This window comes from Cheilinus undulatus, linkage group 8, assembly GCF_018320785.1.
Source record: "Cheilinus undulatus linkage group 8, ASM1832078v1, whole genome shotgun sequence".
Classification (NCBI taxonomy): Eukaryota; Metazoa; Chordata; class Actinopteri; order Labriformes; family Labridae; genus Cheilinus; species Cheilinus undulatus.
The window spans coordinates 26,255,993-26,267,880 of NC_054872.1; the positions used below are offsets into that span (position 1 = coordinate 26,255,993).

General features: G+C 40.7%; 1 protein-coding gene across 1 annotated transcript in view; it reads right to left on the reverse strand.

The window, feature by feature from the left end:
• The window catches only part of nphs1 (NPHS1 adhesion molecule, nephrin), a 65,489-nt gene extending 54,054 nt beyond the window's left edge, over positions 1 to 11,435 (reverse strand). Inside the window, exons 1-3 of the mRNA XM_041793329.1 lie at positions 11,366 to 11,435; positions 11,031 to 11,225; positions 3,322 to 3,444 (exon numbers count right to left, since the gene is read on the reverse strand). Coding sequence (XP_041649263.1) covers positions 3,322 to 3,444; positions 11,031 to 11,225; positions 11,366 to 11,435 — 388 coding nt within the window. The remainder of the gene's footprint in view (positions 1 to 3,321; positions 3,445 to 11,030; positions 11,226 to 11,365) is intronic.
• Positions 11,436 to 11,888: the final 453 nt, after the last annotated feature.

Below are 11,888 nucleotides of genomic sequence, written 5' to 3' on the forward strand. Positions count from 1 at the left end.
GCTCTTTCTACCTATCTTTCTCTCTCATTCACAAACAGGATGCTCACTTTCCTCCTTTTGCGTGCAAACACCCAGAGATAAACTCAAGTCTATACAGTGCATGCAGATTTGCGTACACAAACACAGCAACGTAAGCAGTGAGTGAATGTGCAGACGTTCATCTGAAAACAGGCGCCAGTGTCTGAGCAGCCCAACATGTGATACTAAGCTGACTCTCTGGAAATTACTGCAAAAGGCCAGAGGATATAATAGTCTCTAAAAAGCTTATTATGCTGAATCAAGAAATTAACACAGACTAAAAGATCAGACTTCTCAATAGACAGACTTATCAGTTTTATCTTTGGAAGACAGGGAAAAGCCAAAGCCCAAAGCATGAACATGAGCATGTAATTCTGCATTCATATGTGCATAAAAACCCACACTGACTTATTCACACATACACATTGCAGGTCTCAGGTGTGTGATCTCTGGCGATGAAAGCCTCTAAAAGAGTTTTTTTGTCAGCTTTCCCTTCCTCTTTTGTCTCCCTCTTCCCGCCTGCGTCTCCTCTGCCCTTGGGGAGAAGTGGCACAACAACCCCCTTCAACCTCACACCCCCACCTGCCAACTCACAAACACTCCTCCCTCATCCATTATTACTGTTTCTATTTATTTTGTAGTGCATTATACAGTATTAGAGCTAAAGTCCTTTTTATGAAGAGACAGAATATTTAATTTGTCCCTTTAGTGCCTCCTTACTATCTTTCCGAACCTCCTTGGTTCACTCTAAAGACACTGACACTGTCATATCATTCTAGCGCAGTAACACACATACTGTCTCACCACTGTATAACACATTGTCCTCTGATGGGGTTGTAGCTCGGGCAACTGTCAGAACTTTTCTTGAACGAAGATGAATAAAGTCGCAGCTCTCTACGTTGCTTGTGCCCCCATTTATAAGTTGTTCCATTATTCATAACAGGGAATCACAAAATGAAGGCTCATTATATACTCTTCAAGTGCTAAACTCATTAGCTACCGCAAAAAACCTCACCATAGCTCTGGTTCCTAAAATGTCCTCTAACCTCCAACCAATGCTGGTAATAAGCTTTCACACATAGGCATGGGCACGCACACACCTATCTCTGTAAGAGCTGGCTGAATGAGTAACACAGTCTAAAACCAGAACACATCAAATGTGAACGTTAGCAGGAGGCATCTGTGCGGGCATGCGCTGTGGTAAGGGAGAGAGTTGTTCATTAATAGGATTAAATGCTAAGACTAATGGTATAAACCGAGACACAGGATGTGTCAGGTATGTGACGGGCACAGTGCAGGGTAAGTTTTAGGCAGAGGAGGAGGAGGAGGGCTTCAGCAGAGAGAGTAGAGGTTGTTATTGTCATGGATTACTCACTGCCACTTGATCTGCCTATTGCAGTAATCCCCTATCTAAGCTCCGCAGGAAGGCAAAAACACACAGGAGTTATGTTGCACCAATGGAAATGTCTTGAAAACATCTCTTTGTAAGCCCATGGATGGGGCTTATTGACATTTTTTGCCTTCATCCCTGCTACTCACCACATGCGGTGATCCATCTTGAATTAGCCGGTCATGATAGCACTCCCTCTGACCCAAGAATCCAATTATTTGACCGGCAATCTCTGTTTTGTTTTCGCATTCCTCCCCTTTCTCTCCCTCACTGTATCTCCTCATAAAGAGTTTTATAGTGTTTTGATTTGATGCAGGGCTTGATGGGATTTGGCCATGGTTGAGTGGCCAGGGGGGTGTGGGGCCTTGGGAGCTGTAGTTCAGTGATGGAGAAGTCTGCAGGGAACTCATCAGAGACAGCGCTCTTCAAAAGGATGCACAGTTTCCATTCCCAGATCAGCACTAACAGGAGATTGAATTCATCAGCTCGTTATAAAGCCCCAGATTAGTCACATATTTTGAATCAGTTGGGTTGGTGGGCTGGAACAAATGACCCTTTAGGACCAAGGCTGCAGAGTGCTTTTTAAGTCAGCCGCTTCCTCTCGTTTGCCCTTTGCAACAGTGCAGCTGCAACTGTCCATCTTCAACAACAGGCAACAGCTGGGAAGCGTTCCCAAGACGCCGAACAAACACACCAGCTGAAAGGATTCAGATCTGAGCATGTCAGGAACACGGGGCAGCAGTCGGTTTCAGTCACGGCGGATGCAGCTACCAGCAATCCCTGATACAACACGAGCAGAATTCCCACACATTTTGACCTTTTCTACAAAGCCAGAAGCGATTGTGTTGACTTTGTGTATGTGGGCGCACATGCGGTAGGCATTGTAGAGGTAATAAATGTGGGAGTCGAGGCTGCTGTGGCTGCAGGTGTAGGCCTGCTGTAGGACATGAGACTGCTGCAGCATGGAGGAGAACATTGCCATTCAAAAGGAGACGTCAGCGGTCTGTGCTTCCTCCCTATCCCTCCCATTGCCTCATTGATGTCAGAAAAACCTGCTTTCTTCCCAGAGGAGAGCCTGCCTACTAGAATCGCCACAGCAACCCCCCTCTCTCTATGGTCACCAAAGAGAAAGCCTGAAAGCGAGGAATAGAGAGAGAGAGAGAGAGAAAGAGGGGGGAAATTGTGCAGCGGAGAGAATAGGAAGAGGGGGGTGTAAGTAAATGAAGTGCGCCTGGAGAAGAAAGGTTCTTTTAGAGTCCTTTCCTTACCACATATGGGCTCGCTCCCACAAGCAAGCCGGACAGGGGTAGAGAGATAGCGGGTGCAACAGAGTGACAACAGGTGGCCTTATGTAGTCGCACAATTACATCTATTCCAGCATGTCTGAGTAGGAACTTTTCAATCACTTTCGTTATAATTTATTCCTGTGCAAGGGAGAGACATGGATCACCCTGAGGCTGCCAGGGAATCCAGCTCTGCTGATGCTTTATATTGTGCACCTGCTGGTTAAAGGTGCAGACCTATTGGAACATGTAGGGATGACATAAGAAATACATTTTGTTTGAAAAACTGGACAAATTGTGACTTTCTTCACGCTTCACACACATTTTAAATCAAATTTGTGCTTGAAGGGAAGTGCTGAGCTCAACTGTAGCAAGGGCCCTTTAAATTTAGTAGCGAAATTGAAGTGTTGGCTGATTCAGATGCAAATGCTTCATCTTGAACAAATTACAGCTCTTTATCAATAGAAATGAATATTAAACAGCTCTTTAAATGCTGATTACTGGTCAAAAGGTTATGCATGTTACAGGAGTACAGAGGATGTCTATTGTGCCTCTCACATGCAGCATTCTGCAAAAAAAAAAAAAAAAGCTGCTACATCACTCTTGTTTGCACTATTTGGTTTCACTCACTAAACACGCTGACCCAGGCTGTGCTGGAAATGATGGCCAGGCTGCTCTCAGATTGTCCCGCTTGACATTCATACAGGGCGTCGTCCTCTAGTTGGGCTTTTTCGATCTGAAGATGATACTGCCCTGGAATAACGAGAGGAGTGATAATTATTTTTATGACACATTATGTTGTGCTCAGTAACTACATGTGAATAATTACTAAGAAGAAGGTTTCATTTCTTGTTCACAGCTCAGTGAATGTAACACTCTTTGTTCTGGGTTGTTGCATGTATATCGATAAGTACCTCCTGCAGGCTTCTATTTCTTCTTTGTTGATTTCAGAGAGTCTGAATTAGAGGCAATTTTCGACTTGGGAAATGGGAAAATTAACAATTATAGCAAATTGTACAATGACACTCTGGCATTTCAATTCAATAAGGTAATATTCTCTACTACTGGTGTTTGGCTGTTTGATTTCATAATAAATAGACTATTTTTGTATTTGAGCAAAATGAAAACATCTCACTTGCTGAGAACCTCCTGCTGCAGGCGTTTTCATTGACATGCAAGTGGTTGTCTATAGCCCTCGCAGAGACATTTTGTCTCAGAATGAATTTCCAGTATGGTAAATGAAATCCAATCGCAGATTCACAACACTGACTGAATAAACTGTCTATTAATTGATGCCAGGCACAGTCCTTCCCTCTCTATCTCTCTTCGGATAGTCTGGCATGCCAACAGGGCCTTGATTTGTTTGATGCACTGCCATAACCTGTGGGGATTAGATGATGTTCAGTGTTGGTTCTCCAAGCTCCTGATTCTCTGGCTCTCAGCCTACTAACATGTGCAAAATAGTATCTTGGTCTGACAAGCACCCAGGCCTTAAAATGCACGTGTCAACTAAGCTGGCAAGATAATTAACACCAACCAGAAGCAATTTTCACATCTAAGTTATCATTGAGTGCAGAGAGAGAGACATTGAAGTTATTAATCATATTCCTCTTTCCTGAAATTACTCACAAATAGCGCAATCAAGCTGCAGAGAGTGTGTATTTATGGTAGGGGAGATGGTGGATGGCTGCTTCATGATTTGCCTCTTTGTCCATTAGTCTGTATTTATTTCTGCCAGGGCCTTCACAATGTTAAGATATAGTATGTCTATACAGCAATTATGCACAGTACAGCCTCTTCACTGTGTTTTTTCATGGGTCTAAATGCTGAAAATGCACATTGTTATGATATTAGGAAAGCAGAGGAGCAAAGGGAAATAGAAAAACAATTAGAGCAGGTTTTGACCTTGATTTGGACAAATAATCAGCAGGTTTCACTCAGTCGATAAAATGCTCAATAGCTCTCCTTCTTTTAATTTTCTAAAAGATATCTACAACAATATTAGGCAGAATGCCATTGATGTTTTTCAGGCCATTCACAAGGTCAAGTCTTTGTCAAAAATCAGTATTTTTTTGTGTTTAGAGCTACCTTATAATTGCTGCTTCAAACCGATTTACTATAAAAGGATGCACAACAATGGCTTCATATTGACAAGAATAAAATCATCTCACTGATATGGCTGGTGGCAACCCTCTGACAGCTCTTTAGCACATCTTTATCACAGTTTTCTCAGTATGACACACTTAAGACTGAAGAAAATATGATAACAGCTTTATTTGCAAAGATAATATAATGCTGCCAACATGCTACAAAGGGAACAGTTTTATTTTTAATCAATTCTTATGGGTTACTATGATTACAAGTTCACAATTGTTTATTAAAAAGTCAATATTGCAATTTTTCAGTGAATGTGTTGTAATATGACCAAAAATGTTTCTTCCTAATAAAATTTTCTTGATGAACTGGCTGCTTTCCATGATCTAAATTAAATAACACCTCACGGAGCAATCATTGAAAATAAATAAGTGAATAAACACTAGCTCAGTTCTGTGTGCCTTGAACAAGCAGTTTTACCAAATCTTCCGTGTATTTGACTTTACTATACACATTGTTGCACAGAAACACTTGTCACCTACATGTTGCTTTGTTGCTCTTTGATGTGTAAACTAAGGGGGCTTCAACCTGTAAATATCTGTTGAAATCAGCGCCGGTCTCTCCCGTGTGCATGAACGAATGTGTGATTTCTGGCTTTTTTAAGCATCGCTGATGGTGACAATCAGTGAAAAGTGGTGGAGTGCAGTGAAGAGTCATCTTAAATGATTTTGCTCTTTCTGTGTGGTGTAAAGTGATTGCATACATCAGTGTGCCGTCTGTGGTTTCTTTTCCTGGTGTACCTGTGTTAGTGATGGGTGTTTTACTCATGAGTGTTTGGGCAGCTTCTGTGCATTCGAGTTTGCTTTCCATCTGTTCATGCGTGTAAGAATGTATTTTTTCTTATATATATTTAAGTATATTGTACTTAATGCGTTTTTCTACTGATTAAGTTAGCAGTTCATGGATATTATTGCTTAGCAAATCGAGGTATTGAAATTTACAAAAATCCAAAACTAATCTGATATTCAGTGAAGTTTAAAAGTTACAGTTGACCATACTTGAACTTTCTATATCTCAAACCAAAATGAAAGTAAATGGTATGGAAACCTCCTATACAAAGTGTTTAGGAAGGGCAGGACTTTTCAAAAAACTCTGGGAGGATGACTGGACTAACGTTCTGCCTTGTATATTCATTATGGGCCAACCAGTATGACAAAACATAATGAGCCAGTAGGCATGCGCAACTCCACTAAGTAACATGAGTTCAACAGGTAGGCACTGTCGCAATTTACAAATGGTGGAGCCAGTTGGTTGAACAAACTTATGCTGAGGCTGGTTGGAGGAAGAGCAAAACATATTTCAGCTGAGAAAAGCTTTCAATCTTGAAGCTACATCTAAGCACATCACTTCATCAGTGGCAGTCATTGTTTACTGGCTCACAATACAACTAAACCATAGTTACTGCCAATTTATGCCTAAGCTGGTTAGGACAAGAGCAACGTCTTTACAGAACAGAATGCTTTCAATGCAGCTCTTCACATTTCAATCCAAGCTAATGGCTACACTGGTCGCTATTATCTACCACAGGGGTGTAAAATTTTTTCCACTGAGGGCCACATATAGAAATATATAAGGATACTGGGGCCACTTTCATATCAAGGCATATATATGACGTTGATTAAGTCAGAAGTCGAACCAAGGAGGTGATGGGGTGGAGGAAGGTTGCAAGAGCAGCTTGCAGTGACAGCAGCAGAGCATGGCCAGGCAACAGCTGTTTATATAGGGTAGCATGAGAGCAACTGGCCAATAGCACGCTGGTTGCCAGCTGATAAAGGGCTTGTATTCGATCAGCTGATTGGGGCAGAGCTTGACTCTGTGGCCCGTCTGAACTAATGCTTGATTTAATGGCTGACAAGGCAAATAGACAACAATTTCTATGTTTTTTTTTTTTTTTTTGACACCAATCAGATATCAGGGGTTCCTGTTTGGCCCAGGCTACCTTTGGCTCAGCCTCTGAAATATTATTGGTACTGCTATTTGCTGATGAAACTCATCAGGGAGTTAGAAAGCCAGACATTATTATTTTGATTGCCAATATTTTTACCATGTACAGTGTTGTCTCAGAGTTTAGTCACAAAAAAAAAAAAAAACGCATCAATAAATTCTTGTAGTCAAAATGTTTGTTTACAGAACTAGCATGGTAGCACCGTCTTGTGCTAAAACCATGAAGTACAATACAGTCAAGCCATGCAAGGTGGATGTGCCTGATGACAGACATGGAATCTGGCCATCAATCTGCTTTTAAAAGTCATTTAAAATCATGATTAATTTCTGAACTTCTCTAGTTAACTGCAATTAACTATTCTTGCATTTTGTTTTATTTTGGATTTTTGTACTGTCTTAAAATAAGGAGGTATATCAAAAAAATGGCATTAAATCAAATATGGACCTTAAGCACATAAAAGCTATTTATGTAGATACAGTTATATAGATAGAGAAAAATAGATGGATAGTTGGTGTGAAAAGATTTTTATAAACCGTTTATCATCTCTCGCCATCCAAGTTGCTTTCACTGAAATTAGTTGCTAAAAACAATATTCCTGTTCATTTAATTTTTTTTTTAACTAGTGTTTTTATAAAAACATAGTGTATAAACAAGCACGCACAATCGTGTGGGCATCTTTGCATCTCTCAGGGTTTATGTGTTGCTGGTGGTCTCCCACACTGAGCAACAGTGAAGTGCGGCTCATCTCGTAGCCGGCTGATCAGGAACAGATGCTCTTCTCTTACATGGGATTGCCTTCTAATTGGCTATTACTTTTTATAGACTGTGGTGCAGATTCTGCAACACACTTTATTCCCTGCCACATTTCACTGATTTGCTGACACTCTGTTGCTTTAGTATCTTTTTTTTCTTCACTTTTACCCTGTGAGTGACAGCGAGGGGGGAATATGTAAGGGGCTGTTGACGATCACATCACCTCCTCCATCCCAGATGCTCCCTCTGTGGAGAGAATGTGAGCCATAAGGTTGGCATAGTGTCTGTGTTTCTTTATTATGGCACTTTGAAGCCATAGCAACAACATCATCTCATTTACTTTTACAGTAGATGGCACTGAGCTGTATGTTAGACATTTCCTGAGCTGACACCTGCACTCTGTAATTACTGTGAACCATAAGACATGCATGTCACAAGAAACTTGACATATATACAGTAGGATAAATCTAATATTGGCAGCATGTAATTGTGTTACTTTCTTTGGTTCCTAACAGTCTCCTTTGTCCTTTTCATCTTTTTTCAGCATGTTCTAGCCCAACCAGGGGCTTAACTTTCTTTAGACCATCATCTCAATCCACTCAAATTCATTATTTCTTAAGGTGTTTTCACACATGCACTCCTTCAGATTTGTAAACATTTCAGACAGGCTGCCTTTAAATCTTCCTGAGTTTATTTTTCTTGCACCCAGTGATGGACTGGACATCTGAATATAGGGCAGCCATCGAGCTCACTACATGTGCTAGTCGAAAAAAGTGGAAGCCATGGTTTGAGAGGTTACACCTCTTTGTGCTGTTTTGATTTTTTACTTAATAATATCAGTGAAACCCATGAAAGCCCAAATACAGTAATAACAATTTTCTCAAGAGAGCTTTTAGTAACAAAATGATTTTGATGAAGTCAAAAACGTTTAAGGTCACTTTATGTTTTATCCATTAGCCTGCACCAGACAATGTTCAGGCTGTTTGGAGAGACAGACAAACTCACAGGGTGGGCTTCCGGCAAAAAGCAAACTTATTTAGCCCCAAAATGTCTGCTAATTCAAGAAATCCACAACAAACATACAATGCAGACATAGCCCAAGGTTTGTTTGGCTTGGGGGGACAGGTCACTTGTATTGTGTTACTTGTATTTCTCATATTTTATCAGTTTAAATGTGCATCATATTGGCACTCTCCTGTCCTGGGGGCGAGAGGTCAGGCCATGGGAGCTTTGTGCACATTACAAGAGCCAAGTTCTCATTGTCTGCAAAACGCTTTCTACAACAAATGGGAAGATAGTAAATGTAAAACTAGGATGAGTTTTAGTAAATGTGTAAAAGTGAAATCATTTCATTTTTTATTTTTGTTATTCTCTGCTGTGCTGCGGTGGCATCTTAATAATTAATCAGAAGATTAACATGTTTAAAAATGAAATAATAAATAAAAGTGTCCTTACTATGTTTGTGGGTAGAAGCATCGTTATTTAAAGTTGTTGATGTCTAAATATTTTGGCTAAATGAGTGTAGATATGGTGCTGTCCTTGGTGCTGAAGACTGACAGCTGTCAGAGAAAGAGAGTGAAGAGCTGATTTTTTTCCTGTAGGCTACATTTTGAGTGATTGTGATTGAATATATTCATGTGGGGAGTTTTTGAAAGGATTTTGGTAACACATTATCAACATTCTTTTCTTCTATTTGTGATTTCTCTTGTGTAACTGAAGTGATTATTCTATGTTGTTTTTTTGTTCTGTGTTGCTCATTTCTTAGTCTGTAAAGTTTCAGGTCAAGCTTGTTATTAACCCTCTGAGGCCTAAGCTATTTCTTAACCATTTTGTCACATCTGGACTTATTGTCTTCAAAAGATTGTAAACATCAACCCTGTGGTGCACAGTCAAGTTCTACACATATTTTTTTTCCAGGACAACCTGGGATTTATGCATGTGTGCTGTAGTAATGCCACTAGAATTAAAAAATACAAATAAAAAAGGTATGGGACTATAAAGACAATGGAAAAGTCCTAACGAAATCAAAACTCAAAGATTTGTTTTTTTTTTGTGTGTGTGTGTGACAACCGGGAAACAATAATGAGTAAGACTTTTGTTCGCACAAACTTGTTGACTTGGGACAAACCTGGGGCCAAAAAGTGAAAAAATAATTATTTTGTGATAAAATTCTCCAAAAGATTTACGTATTTACAAAAAATGCCCTTGTGCTTTTTTGCATTGGCTGTATTTTTGCCATTACTCAAAGCAGTTCCTGTCTGCAGTAACACAGAGGGCCAAATCACAGGCTTTGAGGGCCACCTCAAAGGCTCTCTGTCCCTCTGTCTCTCCATTATGACATTTTCAGGTTGTCTCCATAATGATCCTAGTGTTAAGACCTGTGCAGTTTGACAAAGCATGCTCCGATGATGGAACAGCCTGGCATTGGTTGTCACAGCACATGTGACAAACATTTTGGGAAAACAACATGATGGATAGCATGCTAAGCTAGCAGCATAAAGGTTCCCAAACGGTCCAAATAGGATTAAAAATGGATAAAAAGACATTCAACATTGGAGCTATTAGTGTGGATTAAATCTTTAAAGACCCTGGAAAATCACCTAAGTTCCAGGCTTGCTAGAAAAGCCTCTGTAAGAGCTTTGAAAGCAGGGATAGTGTCAGTGGTACAGTAAAATTGCAGGCTGAGAGAGAGAAAAAAAGTGGTTTAAAAGTTTGTTTGTTTTTTGGACTTTTAATGATCTGTGTCTCTTCTTGCCATATACGACGTTGGTATCAGAGGGTAAATATCTGGCTGGTGTTGGTTTCGGAAAAAAAGCGCTGCTCTGTTGAAAATGCCAGGTCATTTCTGATGCCAGTCTGTTGCTTTCTGCAACTTACATTGGTAGACCTTCCTCATCAGATGGGCTGGGGGTTTCAAGAGGCAAGATAGCACCTACAAGACCCAACACATCGTGGCAGACAAAACAAGAGAGTCCCTTATCATGGTGACAAAGTACTCTTTATCAGTGCTACATGGAGTTTGACATCAAATCAGCAAAGAGAAGAACACAGTAGGGATCAGAAAATAAAATGAAGTAGTCTCATTGTGTGCATGGGGATACGATTTATGCACGAAAGATGTGATAAAAATGTGTTATTTTTTTTAAATAATACTCATTGGCTCACCCTGACTTCATATGGGACATTCTTTAACAGTGGACTGGCAGGAAAAACTCTTAGTAAAGTTGGTATGAAAATGCTGCCTTTTCTGGTATAAACACACAGCTAATTGAGAAAATGTTGAGATATTTTAATGACTTTTGGTGATACTTCAATTCCTTGTTACACCCATTATTTGAAATCTGAACTAAATCATACGCAAGTAATGAGAACAAAATCTGGAGGGTGTTTTGTGTTAATTTATCAAACATGTTTATTTATTAAGCTTCCATAGTTCCATCAAAGCCCAATAGGCCACAGACCTTTTTCCATGAGTGCCACTGTTTACCTCTCTTGGGATTTCCAATCATGCTGTAGCGTGGAAAGCCTGGCAGGCTTCTCTCAGGTCCCAGGAGGAGGCCATCTTTCACCCACTGCACGGTCCCTGAGGCTCGCAGCACCTCACACCTCAACACAGCTGTGGCTCCCATCCGCACGGTCAGGTTCCGGGGCTCAGACCTGAAGGCCTGCTGGGCCTGAGTGCCTGGAGGCAGAGGGGAGAAGTAGAGGAGGAGGAAGGAAGGGTGTGATGGGATTAAATGTAAGGAGGTGTAAAAGAACAAAGGGAAAAGTGTGTCTGCAGAGGAAATTAAAGGGAGTCGTGGGAGCATGATATAAACATACACCACAGGGATTCAGCCCTGTGGTCTTTTGTCTGAGAGGACACCCCATGGTGTCTGGCCACATTATTCATCCTGGCATATGTTTTATTGATGGGAAGCTGCAGTGATACGGCCCTGAAAATGAGTCAATAAAGTAATTACTGCGAATTAAATCCCCCCTCGGCTATGCAGATAGGGTATTGGTAGGAGGAAAAAAACATGGGGTATCAGAGACCTCGTTCACCTGCGGTTTTTCTTCAATGTCGATGTCCCAGCAGCTAATTCCTCCTGGAAAGAGTAATGATTATCACTTTAATCCCCCTTGTTTGTCATAGGTGGGGTCAGCCATCCTTTAACCAGGCTCTTATGTGACATTCTGTGGTGCAGCACACTTGACTCAGGAAGGTAACCTTACAGCAGACCACCCCTGAGCCTCTAACACTGAGGCAAGGATTATATGATTATTATTATACATGGGGGTTTATGAATAAATTCAGTTCAAGAAGCCAAACGCAACAAACTGCATACTCCAATTAAAGCCTAAT